The 19287-nt window shown below is 52.5% G+C and overlaps 1 protein-coding gene across 3 annotated transcripts in view; it reads right to left on the bottom strand.

Moving 5' to 3' along the window:
• Positions 1-19287, bottom strand: part of RDX (radixin) — a 1120111-nt gene that overhangs the window by 77860 nt on the left and 1022964 nt on the right. For all 3 annotated transcript variants that reach the window (XM_069639966.1, XM_069639965.1, XM_069639967.1), the window contains one exon: positions 16108-16200. In XM_069639966.1, coding sequence (XP_069496067.1) covers positions 16108-16200 — 93 coding nt within the window. The remainder of the gene's footprint in view (positions 1-16107; positions 16201-19287) is intronic.

The following is a 19287-nucleotide window of genomic DNA, read 5'->3' as shown; positions in this document are numbered from 1 at the left end:
CCGGGAGACTCTCCGGAGCAGTCCAAGCCGCCGCCACCCTTCTCTGTAAAGCCATATGAAACGGCAGTACCGGATCAGTTGGGGGACCAACATCAAGGATGTCCGTCAGATCATCCTGCACAAACTCCCCTGGGGGAGCAGACCATCCCAAGTACTCAGAAACCCTAGCCATAAGGCACCGGTATGAGGAATCGGCATGAGAGCCAGGCTCCACCTCCGGAGAGGTGTCCAGTCCACTGGCATCATGCAGTGACTGTCTCAAATCGTCAAACTGACTATGGCCCGAGACAATTTCATCTGGAACCTGACTAGGAACCAGGTCATCAGAATCCTCATCCGCCTCTGAAATATAGTCCAGGTGGCGAAAAGAAGGCACCCGAGAGTGCTTGCTCTTAACCAGAGCCTTCCTAGGGGGTTCTCCCGTGCCACGGGGTACCTCCGACACGAAAGGCGTCGATGGCGTCAAGCGAATCAGCGCCGGCGTCGAGAGAACCGGCATCGGTGCCGAGAGGATCGGCGTCGAAGAAACCGGTGTCGACGTCAGATGCAGCGCCTCCAGCATCGGCGGCGTCGACACAGCCCTCGAAGCCGGAGCCCCAAGCGTGTCCCTCGACGACCCGAGCGTCGACGGCTTCGACGACTTCCTCGGAGCCGGAGCCTCGAGAAAGCCTGTCGACGCCCTTGACGCCTCAGACGTCTATGTCTTCCTCGAAGACCTCACAGGTGCATGCGGTCTCGAACGCGTCGAGGACCGGGACCTGGAACGGGTACGGCGAGAACGAGTCTCCTTGTCCGAACGGGACCTCTCCCGTGACTCGTGCCGACCACTCTTGCGAGCGGTGTCTCTCGACCTCTCACGACCGACCCCACTCGGGGGCGCGGACGGCTTAGTACCCTGCGACTCAAGAATCGCCAGCATTTTCGTCCCGAAGGAAGCCCATGCCTCCGGCGTCGCACGGCTGGTGGGGTAAGCGACGTGCCGGGCAGAGTCCTCCGAAGAGGACCTGGAAGACGACCGGTGTCGGCGCTTCCGAGAATGCCTCGAAGAGGCTGAGGAGTGGCGAGACCGACTCCCAGAAGGAGACCCACGAGAATTCAGACGATGACGCAGAGAGTCACCCCTCGAATCATCCGTCGAAAGCCCCGCAGACTTCGACTTCCTGGGCTTGGACACCCGACCTACCGACAACTTCTTCTTACGTTCGCATAAGGCTTTGGACGTGAGCGACTGGCAGTCGATACAGTCATCCGTGTCGTGGGCCTCCCCGAGGCACCAGAGGCAGGCGTCGTGCGAGTCCGTCACTGACATCTTGGACCCACACTCCCCGCACTTCTTGAAACCCGGACACGGGGTCCAAGACGAAGTAGAAGACATCTTCACACGAAGGATTTTCACAAAACGAACAGGTTCGAAGAACCGAGAAGAACAGAACTCCAAAGAGTCAAGACGTTAACCGAGAATCACAAGGCAACACGTTCGCGGAAAAAACGGAACTGAGGCTACGGGCGTCGTGCGTCCTACTTATCACATCGGATGACGTCGGAGGAGGCCCTCAACGACGGCGCATCGACATCATCGATGCAGGACGCAGACGCCGAAAAAGTTTCCGAAGCAGCACAGCTGTGGTGATTACATGTCATAGATATGGAATACGTCGGAGGACCCAATCCCCTCAAAAAGTAATTACTCTATTACTCTTGATGTAACCATTTAACCCTCTGACATTCCATGTTGCCATCTTCAGTTCACCCATTGTCTTGACACTTGTCTATTGTCCACTTCCCACTTTCCCCTCCTCCCTCTTCTAGCAGTGTGTGACTGTAGGCCAACTTCCCTTTAACTACCCCAACTTCCCTCCCCTCCCTCTCCCCAACTGTTCCCAACTTCAACACAGCTTCAAATCCGAAGCTCAGGCATTCCCACATCTCGCTCCGATGCCGGCTCTACTGCCGGCACTCGGAGTGCAGTGGGAGGATACTAAACTACTAGTACCCAACTAACAATCTAATGGGTGTGATAGCGTGCTCCTGGTGTCGTCTATATCTAGACAACACTGGTGTTCCTGTATCTTGCTAATCGTTCATTACTATGCTCTAGCTTAACTCCAAAATTGTTAGTCTAATCATCACACAATAGTCTCTGAACTGTTCAAATGTACATCATTCAGGCAACGCAGGTTCACTTATCACTTCCGCTCCATGTAGGGTCATCTGCATCCGACAGGAAGTTCAACGCATCCATCCATTTAGTTACATCTTCTGGGGTCTCGAAAAAAACAGCTCTGTCTTTATGTAAGACCTTCATCTTTGCCGGGTATAACAGCATGTGTTTAAGATTAACTGTGCGTAAGGAACAAGTTACTTACCTGTAACTGTTGTTCTCCAGCATGGGTCTGGCATGGATTCACATGCTCATGAATATTCCCCGTCGTCAGGCTGGGAATCCTCGGTAAAGAAAAATCAGTATCAGTTTCGTTTCTGATCTGTCTTTCGTAGTAGTAACCAATCACTGATCTCTGTGTCATACTGACCACTGCCAATGACTGCCCTCTCCCTAAGCCCCGCCTCTGGCAGCCATCTTCAGATTTGGTAGCACGTGAAGTGGCAGTATGACCAAGTGAAGAGCCGCAGAGGGGTAGGCGGGAGGGTTCGCATGTGAATCCATGCCAGACCCATGCTGGAGAACAACAGTTACAGGTAAGTAACTTGTTCCTTCTCCAGCATGGGGTCTGGCATGGATTCACATGCTCATGAATAAAAGAATACATAGCAGTACACACATGCACAACCACGGGAGGTGGCAAAGGCTCAACATTAAGCATTATATCCAAAACTCAAATTAAGCAATTCTTACCTCCTCACCAGGCTCACCTTAGGCGAACAGGTTGCCCAGCACTGCTTGGCCGACCCTGGACTCCTCCCTGGAATCCCGATCGACGCAGTAGAATTTCGTGAAGGTGTGCGTCGACCTCCACGTAGCAGCCCTGCAGATGTCCAGCAAGGGCACACCAGATAGGCAGCCGTCGGTTTGCCAACCGATGACAGTACATGATACAGCCGGAGAGCCATCTGGAAATGGAGGCCTTGGAGAGAGCCTTCCCCTGATTGACAGGTCCAAAGTTCACAAAAAGTTGTGACGTCTTCCGAAAACACTTTGTGCGGTCCACGTAGAACTTCAGCGCTCTAGCCACATCCAGCGAGTGCAAAGTCCTTTCAGCCGGCGACGAAGGCGACGGGAAGAAAACAGGCAACACCAAGGGTTTGTTGAGGTGGAAGTCCGACGGCACCTTGGGCATGAAGGAGGGGTGCGTCCTGAGCACTACCCTCGTGTCGTGAAAAGTCAAGTACGGGGGCTTGCAGGAAAGGGCCTGGATCTCTCCCACCCGTCGTGCGAAGGTGATGGCCACAAGAAACGCTGTTTTCCATGACAAGAACTTCAACGGAGCCGAGTGCAGAGGCTCGAACGGCAGTCCCATGAGCTTGGTCAGCACCACCTTCAGCTCCCACGCCGGGGCCGGAGCCTTCACCGGCGGGAACGATCTGAACAGTCCCTTCATGAATTCTTTCACCAGACGATGAGACCACAAAGACGTCCGCCCCGTGGTTCTGGTGTATCGGGAGATCGCAGCAAGATGAATCTTGATGGACGCGTGCGCCAGTCCAGCCTTGGCCAGCGTCAGTAGGTACGGCAGTACTTGGGGAGCCGTAATCCGTAGAGGGTTAATCTTCTGTGCGTGGCACCAGACAGAGAACCTCTTCCATTTGTGTCCATAGCATTTAAGAGTTGAGGACGCCCTGGCCTTTGCAAGAACCTCTCTGCAGTCGGCCGGTATGTCGTAGCCTCCAAACTCTAACGCTGCAGGAGCCAGGCCTGCAAGTTCAGCGACTTCGGGTCGTGATGGAGGATGGCGCCTCCTTCCCTGGATAGAAGATCCGCGTCCACTGGCAGCTTGATTGACGGGGATGCTGACAAGTCCAGAAGGTCCGGGAACCATATCTGCCTCAGCCACGCAGGTGCGACGAGGATCATCCTGCACCCTGACCTCTTGAGCTGGTTGATGAGCCGGATCAGCAACGGCAATGGAGGGAACGCGTATAGAAACAGGCCCTCCCAGGGGAACGAGAAAGCATCGCCCATGCTCCTCGGCTGGGGAAACCTGCTGGCGAACCTCCGGCACTTGGAGTTCGTCGCCGTCGCGAACAGATCGATCTGGGGTGTGCCTCACCGTCGGAAGAGGCGGTCCACTAGATCCTGTCGTAGTTCCCACTCGTGGCACAAGCGCAGCTCTCTGCTGAGCGGGTCGGCGATGGTGTTTTTTATTCCTGCCAGATGAAACGGCACCAGAAACATCCCTTGGGCGACGGCCCAATGCCACAGATCCTGCGCCTCCTTGGACAGGGCTGGGGATCTGGTACCGCCCTGCTTCCTGATGTAGAACACGGTGGTGGTGTTGTCGGTGAGGATCCTCACCACCTTGCCCTTGAGGGACGGAAGAAAGGACCTGAGGGCCCAAAACACTGCACGGAGCTCCAGGACGTTGATATGGAGGGACTTCTCCGTCGGAAGCCAAAGGCCTCTCGCGTGCAGATTTTCGGTGTGTGCTCCCCACCCTTCCAGGGAGGCATCCGTGGTCACTGTCTCCTGGTGGCCGGGGGTCTGGAAGTCCACGCACACCGTCAGATGCGCGCGCGTGCCCCACCACCGGATCGCTCGTCAGAAACTCTCGTCGAGTGTGATCCTCTCCTCGAAGCTGCCCGTCGTCTGGATCCAGCGCGCGTCCAGGAACTCCTGCAACGGGCGCATCCGGAGCCTGCACAGGCGGATGAGATAAATGCAAGAAGACATCATTCCGAGGAGGGACTTGATGGACCTCACCCTAGCCGCGTCCGCAACCAGCATCCACTGCACCTTGCCCAAGATGGCCCTCGTCCTTTCCTCCGACGGAGAGGCCAGAAGCGACACTGTGTCGAGATTCGCTCCCAGAAACAGTGCGTCTTGCGCGGGCACCAGGTGGGACTTGGCGTAGTTTATGGAGAATCCCAGGTCCGTGAGTAGTTGGACGGTCCTTGCCGTGTGCTCCACGGTGTGCTCCTTCGTCTTCGCTGGGATGAGCCAGTCGTCCAGGTAGGGGTAGACGTGGATCCCCTCTAGGCGCAGCCGCGCTGCCACCGGTGCGAGGCACTTGGTGAATACCCTGGGTGCCGACCTCAATCCGAAGGGAAGGGCTCTGAACTGGTAGTGACGCCCTTGGACCACGAATCTGAGAAACTTTCGGTGTCCCTTTAGGATGGGGATATGGAAGTAGGCATCCTCCAAATCCAACAATGACAGGAAATCGCCCTCCTCCTATTGACCCAGGACGTGTTGGAGGGTGACCATCCTGAACTTCTGTGCCTTGATGAATTTCAGTCGTCGTAGGTCCAGGATGGGACGCCATCCTCCCGTCTTCTTCTTCACGAGGGAGTATCTTGAGTAAACTCCGGAGCCCCGAAGCCTCTTTGGGACGAGCTAGATGGCACCCTTCCTGAGCATCGCCCTTACCTCCAAGAGAAGTTGAGGGACGTGATGTTCCTTCCTGGCCACAGGGGGGACGCACGGGCACCTCTTTAGAAACTCGAGCGCGTGACCCTGAGCCAGGGCATCCAGCACCCAACGGTCGGTGGAGATGGACTCCCACACGCTGATTAAGCTCGCCAGCCGGCCTCCCACCGGGGTGCTTCGGTGGGGGCCCGACCCCACAGCCGGTTCAGTCCTGCTTCGACGAGGCTTTGCCGCCTTGTCCTCCTTGGCGACGACGGCGGGGTCCGCCCGACTTGCCTCGTCCCCTGTAGGCTTCCAGTGACGACGAACGGGCCGCTTGACGATAGGTGGAAAATCCGCTGCTGGAACCTTTGGAGGCACCCTGTTTGCCTCCGCCGCTCCGAAAGGGCGGCCGTCGTTGCTGGAGAACACCAAGAGCCCGGGCCGTCTCCGTGTCCGCCTTGATGGCCTGTAGGGAAACGTCCACTGTTTTCCCAAATAGGTTGCTCCCGTCGAACGGCATGTCCAAGACTCTGGTCTGCACGTCCTGACGGAAGTCAGTAGCCTTGAGCCATCCACGCCACCTAAGGCACACGCCGTTGCCCAACTGGCGAAATCCAGTGTCCGCAATGTCCGTCGCTATCGTAATGGCGTGGTCCGACACCACTTCTCCTTCCTGCAAGATCTCTAGGGCCTCCGCCCTCTTGTCGTTTGGTAGGAAGTCCAGCAGGGGGGCGAGTTTGTACCACAACTCCAAGGCGATAGCCAAGGCGATGGCAGCCTTAATCGTCGTCGCTGCCGATGAGATGACTCTGCGTCCCATCGTGTCCAATTTCTTTCCCTCGCCGTCCGGAGGGGAGATTAACGTAGAGGCCGCGCTCCCCCCCTGCTTTCTTCCTGGCCGCCGCGGAGACGACCGGGTCCGGGGTCGGCTGTGCCCGAAGGCACAAGGGGGCCGCGTCCGGGACCCAGTACTTCTTCTCGTACCGATCCCTTCTAGCCGGCGTTGTGGATGGGTTCTTGAGGAGGGCGAGACCCTCATCCCAGATATCGTCTAGTAGAGGTACAGCGAGGACCGTCTTCCTCTTGGTCTTGCGCCATTGATAAAGGAAACCTTCCTTCTTCTTCTCTTCCGGGCAGAGCTGGAAAAGCTCGGATGCCCTGGCGATCATGGCGTGAAACGATCCAATCTCGTCGGGCAGGGAAGCCCGGGTGGGAGGTGACGACGGGAGATCCTTGTCGTAAACCTCGTCGTCAGTACCCGTCGCGGCCGTGTCAGTCCCCGTATCATCCACACGTGTCGTGGACGGGGAGGAGGGCTGAGCAGGGCGCGAAGGTTGAAAAGGAGGTGGAGGATGAATCCTTCTTCTCTTAAGAGGAGGGCTCCCAGAAGGGCCTGGCTCCGGGTCCCCCGTCGGGAGCAGTTCCTCCGTTGGTGGTAACGGCAGTCTCGTCCTTATCTCAGAGCATAAGGACTGTATAGCCAACAAAATGGCCGCCGAGTTGTCTTGCGGCACTGGTTGAGGTGGTTCCGATGGGCGATCAGGCGCCCCGTCGGCACCCTCGACGTTCTCGTCGTCTCCCACGTCGGGGTCCCTCCCGACAGGATGGTCTTCCTCCACGCCAGCGCCGTGGCCTAAGACTTCGATCAGCTCCTCCTCAGAGGTTGAAGCCGAATCCACGATGACCTCCTGCCCCCCCTTTCTCTTCTCCGTCGGAGGTTTCACGGGGGTCCTGTCGATGGGCATGAAAGAGGACTCCCTCCGCAGTGGCAGGGAGATTCTGGGCCCCGAGGTCGCCACCACTGGTGTAGCCTCCACAGGCTGAGCCAGGGCCGCTGCGACTGTCTCGATAGAGGCCTTGGCCGGATGGATCAAGGCTTTCACCACCTTAGGTGCGCTCACCGCCTTCTCCTTGGTTGGGGGGAGGGTCACCACCTCGCTCCCCCTCCGATGGGGCCTTCGAGCACGACCGGGGTCTCTCCAGGAGCTTCGCCGGGTGCTCGGCCTTCCTCTTACCCGAGCCAGAGCGTTGGCTCGTGGTTGATGGCGCCGGGGAGGATGCGCCCTGCCTGGCGCCCATAGAGCCTGACCGTTCGGCGCTCCCGCTGCCAGTGGACTCGCAGTGCTTGGCCTTCTGTTGGACCCCCGTCGCCGGGGCACCCTCAAAGGTCTTAGAAGACCGCTCGGACTTCTTCTTCTTCTCGACTGACGGGCTCTTTCCTTCCAGCCAGTTGGCGAGACGCTGATGGCGGTCCTTCATGGTCCGCTCCGTCATATTGCCGCAAAACGCACGGTCCTTCTACACGTGCGTCTTGTCTTCATGCAGGCAGTAAAGGCAAAGGGAGTGTTCGTCCTCCTTAAAGACATTCTGAAGCTGGCATCCAGGGCAGACCCTGAACAGCTTTCCGGGCGTCGAGCTTCCCTTCTCCTGGGCCATGCTCGAGAAGGGCCTGAGAAACTTCTGGAGTCCTCCAAAAGCGTGGCTCGACGAAATCTTCACCCTTGAGGGGCGTAGAAGAATCCGACATGGGTCCCCGTTGATCGGATAAAGAAAAGGTGGAGCTTGAGGCTCTTTTGACAGAAAAAGAGAACATTTTCCTAAGAAAAAGCGCGAAAAAAGCACTAACGCTCGAGAGCAATAGCACGAGGATCCCAACACTTGAACGTGCGGTAAAAATCTGAAGATGGCTGCCAGAGGCGGGGCTTAGGGAGAGGGCAGTCATTGGCTGTGGTCAGTATGACGCAGAGATCAGTGATTGGTTACTACTACGAAAGACAGATCAGAAACGAAACTGATACTGATTTTTCTTTACCGAGGATTCCCAGCCTGACGACGGGGAATATTCATGAGCATGTGAATCCATGCCAGACCCCATGCTGGAGAACCTCCTCTTCATCGGCACATAGCAGTCTCTGCTTCTGCACCAAGAAAGTGTAATCCGGGTATGCCGTGATGGTCGCCGATGCTCTGCTTCTCGTTCCTCCTTTCCGGAAATGTTGAGGATCCTTTCCCTGTCTCTATAGCTCAATATCTTGGCAATAACCGGCCTAGGTGGGGCCCCGAATGGTGGTCTTCTCGTCAAAGCCCTATGCGTTCTTTGACTGAATCCCTGAGTGAGTGACTCAGCTCCTATCTACTGCAGCAACATGTTTTCGATGAAATTCGTCGGGTCCAAGCCTTCCTCCCCCTCAGGGAGCCCAACAATGCGTGTACTGTTCCTGCGAGCCCGCCCTTCCGCCCTGTTCTCCAAATTTCAAATTTCTTGGTGGAGCTTGGAGACCTCTTGGGAGTTGGCATTACAGTTTGCTCGTGTTGGCTTTCACCTCTATTTCCAGCACTCCTGTGCGCTCTACCAATGCTCTAACATCTTGTCTGAGGAGATTGACGTCAATGCTGACAGCGTCAATTTTGAATTCCAGGGATGTCTTCAGCTCTGCAATGGCGTCTAGGATCTGTTGATCACTACGCTTGGGGGATTCTTCTCTCTGCGATTCCTGCCCCGTTGTTTTCGCCACTTCTGTTATTTGTGCTGGTTTAGCGAAACTGTCTATTGATGATGGTTTCCCCTTGGACTTATTTGGCTTAAACGCCATTGCTGTTCGAATTCATTTTACCGGCTGTATTGGCAGGCTAAGTATCTCCACTCCTATGTGTTCCTTATTGCAACCTACTCTTTACTCTAGCTGCACCTCCAGGGCTGTGCTGCTTCACAGCACTGTATAGTGCTCGCTTCCTCAACATGCACCTAGCATTTAGATGTCAGGTGGCTGTTCTTCTAAACACACATTCCGTACATATTGATTCCTTCTGGGCATTACTTGTGTACAGCTCTCAAAGCCGGTGTTATGAACCAACCATGCTTGCAGCGTGCATCAGGGTTCGCAGAATCCTTATCCTCAGTCAGTTACACAGTTTCACAATGCTCTGACCACTCTGTGTTTGTGCTTAATACATTATCCTTGCCCAGTATCAAGTATGTATATGGCAATGTTCTGAATGGAATCGTATCTCGTATTCACTGTCAGTCACTGGCTTCAGACGACACTCAATGAGATGCTAAATATCCCTGTAGAGGTTGCTCCGTCATACGCTCGAACACTTCCTGCTGGTGTGCCGGTAACAATGTATTAATTTCTGTCTTTTGTTCAGAACTCCTCCAGCCCTGTGAGGATTGCGGGCCTCCGATGTTCATTAGCACCAAGTTTAGCACCAATCTTATAGTTGTGGGGGGTTCCGGGCACTCGCCACGATTCCATGCGCTCCCAGCAGCTGCTCTTCTACTTTCTCTTCACTTTTTTTTAATTTTCCTTTTTTGTTATTGTTCCCTCTTTATTCGTATTGGCTGCACACTGTCTTTACACATCAGAGGCTCTACTGATGCTCACCTATGTGTGGGACCACCGACAGGCATTGACTTTAGCATTGTTTGCACATATCTCGGTTCTCCTTCACACTGCGCCGTGGTCCGTCGAATGTCTTCTTTGTCCATGTCCGGCCGCCATCTTGTTTTCACAGACGCCGGGGTGCACCAACATTTCTACTGCTCACCATGTCGTGCAAATGCTACGGTTTTCACCAGCCTTCAGTTCATAGTGTTCCTTGCATATTCATGTATCTGAAGTCTCTCGCAATAGTCCGTTCCAAGCACATATTCTTTCCAGGATCGAGTCGGATCAGCAGGAGCACCTCAGAGTCCCCACTTATCCCATGGCACCGTAGCCACACCCCCCTGGTGCCCCTCTGCTTGTTGATGTAATACATGCTGGTGGAGCGGTCTTTCTTGAATGAGGATAGTCTTGCCGCCATGATGAGCAGGAGGTGTTGGTACCAAAAGGCCAAGGTCACTGCTCTGCCCCGTGGCCCTCTTGATGGCTGTGATCTTGGAGGGGAAAATCCTCTCGGACCTCGTATTCCAGATGAGTCACAGAAAGGTTAGTGTAGTACCTGAGCCATTAATGAAAGGGAGCAGGAACCAGGCTAACTCAGGTAAGTACCAAAAAGGAAGATGCTTTATTTACTCCTTAGTTTCATAGATACAGTTCAGAAGATGAGAGAGAAGGCTACATGCATCTGTCCTGGTCTCTTGCCCAGCTCCCAGTTCCAACCGTCAACCTTGGAATGCCCAAGCCCCAAACACTCCACAGTCCACCAATCATTCCACAGGGCCTAGCTACTCACACAGACACACCATAGCATGCAAGATACTACAGTTAGACTTTGGGTGGGCTCCAACTATGATTTCTTGAGATAGATGGAGAATCCCAGCTTGTGTAGTGTATTCATGAGGGTGGGGGCAGTGTGGTGAACTGCATCTGGGGACCTTGCCCTGATGAGCCAGTCGTCTCGGGATGGATAGATGTGTTGACCCTGAGCAGGGCTGCCACTGCGTTCATCAGTCTTGTAAAGACCATGGGGGCCAAATTGAGGCCAAAGGGTAGAACCTTACATTGGCAATGAAAGCCCATGATCCTGAACCTCAGAAAGGACTGATGGGGCTGCCAGATCGGGACGTGTAGATATGCATCCTTCAGATCCAGGGAGCACATCCATTCTCCCGCACACAATGTCTCTGCTATAAGCACGAGGGTAACCATCTTGAACCCTTGGAGAGGAAGGGAAAGGTTGAAGGTGGAAAGGTGCAACAGAACTCTCAGGCCAGCCTGGTTCTTCTTGTGTATGGCAAAAATCTGTGAATAGAAGCCCAGACCACGCTGGGAGACTGGGACTGCCTGACTCTCTACGAGCGATTGAATTTCCGCCAACAGATTTGCTGTACCAATCTGTGGGAGCGGGGGGTGGACGGGGTAAGCGATAGGTAGCTGGAAGCCCGTGAACACTACTGAGAGGATCCATGGGTCTGTGAACCTTTTCTGTCAGCTTTGAGGGTGCCCCCCACGGGAGACTCATGGATCTGGATGGCTGTGTTGTGCCTTTTTGGCCTCTGGGGCTGTGGAGGGGGGCTGGAAAAAGCCCTTTTGAGACCCCTTTTGCTGCTTGCACCTGTGCTGTCTCAGTGATCTGTCCGGTTGCCATCTGTGGATCCTGTCCTCACAGGCCGGAGGAGCGCTTGGTGGAGCGGGCATGGGCCCAGGCCCTGAGGTTGCTAAGATGCACCCTCTTGTTGTATGTGGCAAGATGTATCTGCCCTGGGACGCTGACGGATATGCCCTGGGTCACGTGCCAGGCGATGACCAGTCCCACCTGGAAACAACTCGTTCCCCTACCTGGTCCCCAAAGGGGGATGGTGTCGGGCGAGCCGCCATTTTGTCCGGCTGCATGCCACGTGCCTGTGTTGTGGCGCTTGCCGCGCTGAGTCCGGCTTCCTCCAGGACATGGGGCGTGGAGGTTGAGGCCTATCCAGCACCTCAGAACAGGGCCAGGTAGGCGGAGTGCCCTCGGCTCTGACGCCGGTAGTGCTTCATACAGGCACCCCCCTCAGATATTGGTCCGATATTTGGGCGTGGCCCCTCAGGCTGAGACCCGGTAATAGAACCTTGCAGTCCCTCAACGCAGTCACCGGTAGGATCTCGCGACCCCTCGGCCTGGTGGCCCGTAGCTGAAGCAGCATCGGTACGTGTGCTGGTACTAGGACCTGATAGGTCCCTCCTGCTTGTGCGCTTCCTGGGGAAGGAGTCGCCTTTGGTGTGGATAAGAACAGTGCCCCTATCTTGGGCCTGGTCTTGTGCTTGACAAACTCCTTTAGGTCCTCTGGAGGCCACTTTCCAAAGAGCTCCCTCCACCTGGCTAATCTGTTCTACAGAGCGCGTGGTGTCAGCGCGTCGCATTCGGTACAGCGCTCCCAGCCGTTTTGGGGCCAAGGCAGCAGAGGCAGAGAGCATGGGGGTCGGACGTAGGGAAGAGACCCTCACAGGCTGGACACCTGCTGAAGCCTGCTGACGACATGCGCCGGGGAGGAGCGTGGCACCAGATGACAGAGTGGTACCCGATTGACGACAAGAAAAAGAAGACAAATTGACTCCTCTGGGGATAAGCGCATGGAATTACTAAGCCAGAGGCCTAACCCAGGAGCACTGGTGAAAGCGGTCTGTTCCCGTCGACACGGAAAAGAGGACTGAGGAGTGGCGCTTGTGGGTGGAGTCAGGGCAGCGCATGCTCCCAGTGCCACGCCCCTGCACGCATCTAAATTTAAAGGGGAAGATTATTTTTCTGGTGAAAAAGGTTCTGTCTCCCGTCCCTAGCGAGTCACTTTGATAACGCACACCGACATGAAACAAAGTACTTTTCACCTCGTCAGCCGAAATGACTGCCGCAGTGAAAATAAAAGGTGAGTTTCCACCTTTATCTCCCTCGATCTGCGGCATTATTGTGCCGTTCAGATCGAGTGAGGTGTCGTTGGAAAGGGTAGACTCTCCCCATCCCAACAACACCTTTTTTGAAGCATTGCTGGGCGCGGCTCGCTCGATCTACGCCCAGCAATGCCCACTAGATCACCAGGGATCTATGTGTAAAGTGGGGGGAGAGGGAGCTGCTTACAATGTAAGCAGCCCTCTACCCCCCAGCCCCCAAAGGGTGGGGCAACATGTAATGCCCCCCCTGGGGACAGATGGGTCCCCATCTGCCCCTAAGGAGGGGAACAGTTTTTGTTTTTTTAAATAATAAATACAGGTGGGGTGGGCCCCACTAGACCACCAGGTATTTATATTTATGAAAGGGGGTGGCCCTCTCCCTGCCACCTTAGTGGATGGGGGGGCACCTCATGAAGCCCTCCCTCGGGGGGGAGGGCTTCATGAGGGGCCCCCATATAACTTGTTTTGGGTGGGTGTGGAGGGGGGGCACTAAACCACCATGGATGTTTTTAGTGTTAAGGGGACTGGCCCTTCCCCCCACCCTAAAAGGATGGGGCACATCCCATGTAGCCCTCCCGGGGGGCAGGAAGGAGGACATGAGATGCCCCCCATCCATTTGGGATGGGGGGGAGAGGGCCACCAGAAAACATTGGAATGGCCCCCAATGCATGAGGCAGTACGTTCTGCCCACCCTGGGGGCAGATGGGCACACTAATGTGCCATCTGCCCCTAGGAAAGGGGCAAAACAAAAAAACAAGAACAAAAAAAATATATAACTTGTTTAAGGTGGGTGTGGGGGGGGGGCACAAAACAACCATGGATGTTTTTAGTGGAAAGAGGGGTGCCCACGGGTGTCTTCTTTCCGGAAGTGCATGGGGTTCCCTGTTTTCCTTGGTGGCTTCGACACCCTAGGCCCAAATCTGCAGGTTGTCCACATGAGCAAAATCTGCTCTGCCGAAAGGCTTGGGGTTACCAGTGGGTTAGCCTTTCCCCTTTGCGCCCAGGTAGGTGCACCCACACATGTGAGGTACTGTTTTCGTCGGGACACCTGTGGAAATGCGGGATGGTAGGAAATGTGGTGTTGGCGCCGTGTTTCGGTGGGTGGGCGGAGGGAAATGTCTGGAAATTGTGTTTTTTTCACCAAATTCCGGACTCTGCCGAGGGTTGTGGTTAATACATTCTGGGGCGATTTGCACAAGTCACATCTCTATGGATTCCCACGCGTGTTCTCTTTTCGGAAATGCATGGGTTTCCCCGTTTTCCTCAGTGACTTCGACACCATAGGCCAACATCTGTAGGTTGTCCACATGAGCAAAATCTGCTCTGCCAAAAGGCTTGGGGTTACCAGTGGGTTAGCCTTTTCCCTGTGCGCCCAAACATGTTAGGTACCGTTTTTTGTCGGGACACCTGTGGGAATGCGTGAAGGTAGGACATGCGTTGTGTCGGTGGGTGAGCAGAGTGAAATGGGCAAAAATAGTGTGTTTTTTTCGCAACATTTGGGACTTTGCCGGGGGTTGTGGGTAATAAATTCTGGGCCGCTTTGCGCAAGTTAGACCTCTGTGGATTCCCACGGGTGTCCTCTTTTTGGAAATAAATGGGGTTTCCTGTTTTCCTTGGTGGCTTCGACACCCTAGGCCCAAATCTGTAGGTTGTCCACATGAGCAAAATTCCAGAAAATCCGCTCTGCCGAAAGACTTTGGGTTAGCCGTGTTTTAGCCTTTTCCCTTTGCGCCCAGGTAGGTGCACCCACACAGGTACCGTTTACGTCGGGACCCCTGTGGGAACGCGGGATGGTATGACATTTCTTGTGTTTGCGTGGTTTTCATAATGTTTCGACCCATTTGCTGCTGCCCTTTGTCACACAACCCTTTCATTTCCCAAATGTGACCTACATTTAGTCCCTGCTTTAGGCACTATACACTTTTGTAACTTGCACAAGTCACCTACCCTTCAAAAGGTCTGCCTGTTCTCTTTCAAAAAATGTATGCTTGCCCTTCCTCACCACATTTGTTTTCCTTATTTACACATTCGAAGTACGTCTGTTTAGGCCGTAAGCATAAAACACCTGTGTACCATGGCTCGGTTTCTGGCTTGGGGTATTGCTTGTTTTGTGAAACTTTACAAAAAATGTGCGGTTTCCTAACTGGAAGAGTAGGGGAAGGTAGCGGAGCATTGTTTTTCTTACAATTCACAGAAGCCATTGCCTTACCGGGCCCAACATGTCCACCACATAACTTTTTTTCTGTCATTTTCCCTCTTTTTCCCCAAACTATGGATTGAATTCCCTGCATAGTTGTTGCCTTACCTGCGTAAATCACCCCTTCCTAAACTTGGAATTTTTGTCTACTTTTCAGAAATGTATGCCTTTCTGTCCTCCCATTCAGCTTTCCTACCCTTTTCTGCCATTCAATCCACGCATGTCATATTGGAAAAAAAGGCCAAACTCGCCTACCTCTAACAATACGATTGGTAACCATATCAAAATATGTTTTTCGGTTTCCACTCAACCTGTTCTTGAAAGCCTGGAAAATGGGGATTTCAGCACAGCAAACCATTTGTTCCTAGCACTTACAAGGAAAAAAACACAGGCTTCTTTGTACATCATTTTATTGGCATCTTCTGAAAAAACCTTTTTGGTTATTTCCTCTCACCCCCCTAAAGCAAACTAGGATTCCTAGGTGGCGTTACGACCGCCTACATGTAGGAAAAAAAGTGGCCAGATTTGCCAGAGATATCTCATGTAACAAAAATGTTACAAGGGATTGAATGGCGACATACCGAAATCACCAAAAAAGGCCTTGGTACTGGGGGGATGGGGGTGGGACCCATGGCAGTTAAGTGGTTAAGTTAGCTGGAATTGTGCCCTTTTGATTTCTTTGATCCCATTCATTTACCTAGTCCAACCTGAGCCATGTGGTGTTTGTGCTATAAAGTTAGTTGTTAGCCCATTTTTCGAGTACCGAGTTGTCGGTTGATCTCTCAGCCATACACATTGTATAGGGATAACAAAACAAAGACGGCGCCCCTCAACACCTTATTTTGCTTTCCAGTAAACAATCAGTAATCCTCTGGAACAAATACAAAATGACAGACAACACAGGAAGAGAATCAACAACTATTCACAAGCCCTATAAACATATATGCATTTTGTGGCCTCTGGGGGCACCTAAGACCGATTGAGAAGGAGCATTAAAGCAAAGACGCCTCTTGGTTCTCACAGGAAACTAACATAGTAAAATATGCAATCATTAAATTAAATCTAAAAAGAAATATTACTTTGTGTTGCCATTCTGAAGCTTCTTCTTCTTTCTTTTTCTTGGCTTCCTCAAGAAGTGCAATTTTGGCTGTGAATTCAGCAAGTTCTGCTGCCTGCGAAAGTCAAATAAAGGAAAATTAAAGGGAGGAAGGAGCCAAAAGTACAAGTGTAAACCACGATGAGAGAAAGATTAAAGTTTCTCACTGTAGTGATTAGAGTACTCATAGTCCATAGTCCCATTTCCTGCAACCTTGTGGGCGTCCCCCAACATGTGGACGGTACCGGAACCATTGGCAGCGCAAAATTGAGCTTCCCCTTTAAATTTAGTACAGCGTGCAGGGGCGCGGCCTCGGGCGTGGAAATGCCCCGCCGAGCCCACACCCATCCGGTGCCTCACCTCAGTCCCCTTTGAACACATCAGACACTTAGATACCTGGCTAAACTTAATACATACTAACCCATGGCATACAAGCGGGGTAAGGTGGGTGGGACGTATGGAGGGAAGGGTGCTATGCACTAGGAGTTCTCTAGTCACTACAGTGAATAACTTATTACTCATACGTCCTGTCCCCTTTCCTTCATCCTTCTGGGTGATGCCACCAAACAAGACCATAGGGTGGAACCTGCAACCTGCCTCACAGGGGCGTAGGAGACCCATAAAATCTGGGGGGACAGGGGACGCTTGGGACTTTTCTTTTTTTTATTTATTTATTGTTTTTAGTCAAAGAACTCGACTTTTCACAAAATTAAAAAAGCAGTACGTATTAAATCACATATAGCATCATTGTATAAAACAAGGGAAAAGAAAAAAAGAAAACAAGGAATTAAAAGAAAAAGAAAAGCAGTTCAGTCAGAGTACAAAATTCTGTGTACATCTTCACCCTGGCGATGTCAAGTGCATGCCATTGCCCCCCCCCCCCCCGAGGGTTGGACGATACCCTTTTCATGGAAAACACATGTGTGAAATTAGTCAGTGAATTTCATGTACAATTTCATAGACCATAGATCATGTGGTCAGTCCACAGACCCACAAGGGGATGGGGGACAGTGCAGTGCCATGCACATGTTTGTTTCCCCTGGCAGGGTTAGAGTGACATTGTACCATACAAATATCTCTTTTGGGTGGCGTACGGTATAAATTGTCCTGTGTCAATGGAATGCATGAGTCTTTCTGCAAAAACTACAAGTACATCTCGCTGATGTCATGGCTTCCCGTGCAGGGAAGCTGGACATATTGTTTTATGAGGCCCTCGCCCCCAAACAAGTGTTCCTTTTCCATTTAACTCTTTTCCTGAGGGAACTGCATGAAACTTTCCTAAAAAAAAAAAACATTGTCAGCAACATGTGATTATTGTTGGAAATGTTCAGGAAATTCCGTACGGAGCAAGGCACACAGCTCTAGGGGGTGTCAAAATAATTTTCCATATGCACTGGTCCCTCACCCTGACCCAGACCCATTGGTTACCCTCCCAATCACAAACCATCTGCCAGTGCCACCAAACCAAACCGTGACGTCGCACAATCCACGAGCCATACATACACAACACCGGCCTGTGAAAGACGGGTCTGGCAGAAAATAAAATCATCCTGGAACCATAGCACAGACAGCATTACTCAGAAATTAAACACTGTTGTGACAACTGAAACAAATCGGACTTTACTGTACTGCATGGAGATCGATCGTCACAGGGAAAAGAGAGTGCCACTTACGGCTGCTTTACAAATGGGGTCACAGCATTACCTAAGCTATATACAAGTATCAAGAGCACTGGGCAAAGAGTGGGGTGTTAGTGGATCGTGCTGTGCAGTTTAATAAGGTAACCTCTCAACAACGCTAAGTTCGGAGGAGGAGCTTGAGAGCACGGTAGGAAGAGTTTTTTTTAGAGGATTGACAACAATCTGTCTAAATAAGGGAAGTATGTTTAATGGCCCATTCTCTGCACTGCCATCGCTGTGAAGACTCGCTCACCGTACTGAATCTTGACGTCATATAAGCGGCGCCGCTTTCCCATCAGACACATAGGGTATCTTGGCTGCAGAACAGTATATAGTAACATTTTCTTCACAGCAGGAAAAGACATTGAAAAAGGAGAGCCAAGAATGCATTTGCAGAAAAAGGCTCTGGCTTTCTCCATGCCACCTCCTTGCAGCTCAGTGCTTTCCTCTGTGCATTCTGCAAGGCACTGAATAGGTCCAATGCGACATATCCATGTTCGCTGTCGTTCCAGTGCAAAGGCGTCAAGGCCTCAGTTCAAGATGAGCTGCCCACACCCCACTGGGGAGCAGGACTCCTACTGTTTGACATATGGTTCAGGTTGGTCCTGTTTGGTAATGGTGTTGATGAGCTAAATAATTAAGTACTTGAAGTGACCCAGAGGGATTTTGAGTAGCTATGAAAAACTCCAAACTTTTCATGCATCACTTCTTGGTATTAATAGAGTTAGGTCTTCATTATACATTAGGTACAACCAATAGGTTTGGCACAGGGTCCAACATGCAGTTGCTTACTTGCTTTCAGAACAAGCAGAAGGTCCTAGTGGACTAGTGCAACTATGACTGGGCTGTCCTGACCTTTGTCGTCGCCAGTGTCCATCTCATTCTGATAAAATGCCTGCACTTTCAAACACGTCCACCATATGCGACTTATGTATGATGGATGGTGTAATGCGACTGTCAGTAAATGCAATTTCAGAAATAGTTTCAACCCCCTCAACCCCCAACAAGTGTGCTGCATTAACTCAGGGCTGGGGGAGAAGGAGGACTCTCGCCATCACTAGCTGTCCAGGCCTGGCAGCATCCAGGGTCCTAGTGCCTTTACCCGACTTTTTTCTATATATTATCAATAAGGAAAATTATTTATTTCCGTCTGCATGTATCTGCGTGGCCCCTTCCTCTACGTAAATGGGAGGATAGCACAGACAGCGAGCTTGTTGTTTCAGCCCCTCCCCATCAAAGGAAAGGAAACCAGAGGTCGCTAAACGTATCCCGTCTCCTCTAGGTTTGTACACGGATGTATGGTCCAATGATGGACCGGGTTATCCATTCATTCAATCAGTGAAGAATCCATCCCAGGAACAAGGTGTAGGCTGCTTGCATTGCTTCCTAAAATGGCGCCACACTAGGCCGCTCCCAATGGACCACTATTTGCTGCAAATAGGAAAGTCTAGGGCAGTGGGGGTGCCCGCCTGTATTTAGGGGCA

Source organism: Ambystoma mexicanum, chromosome 7q, assembly GCF_040938575.1.
Source record: "Ambystoma mexicanum isolate Mex_15411 chromosome 7q, UKY_AmexF1_1, whole genome shotgun sequence".
Classification (NCBI taxonomy): Eukaryota; Metazoa; Chordata; class Amphibia; order Caudata; family Ambystomatidae; genus Ambystoma; species Ambystoma mexicanum.
The sequence above is the reverse complement of the archived record's forward strand: the minus strand, read 5'-3'. Positions and strand labels throughout refer to the sequence as shown.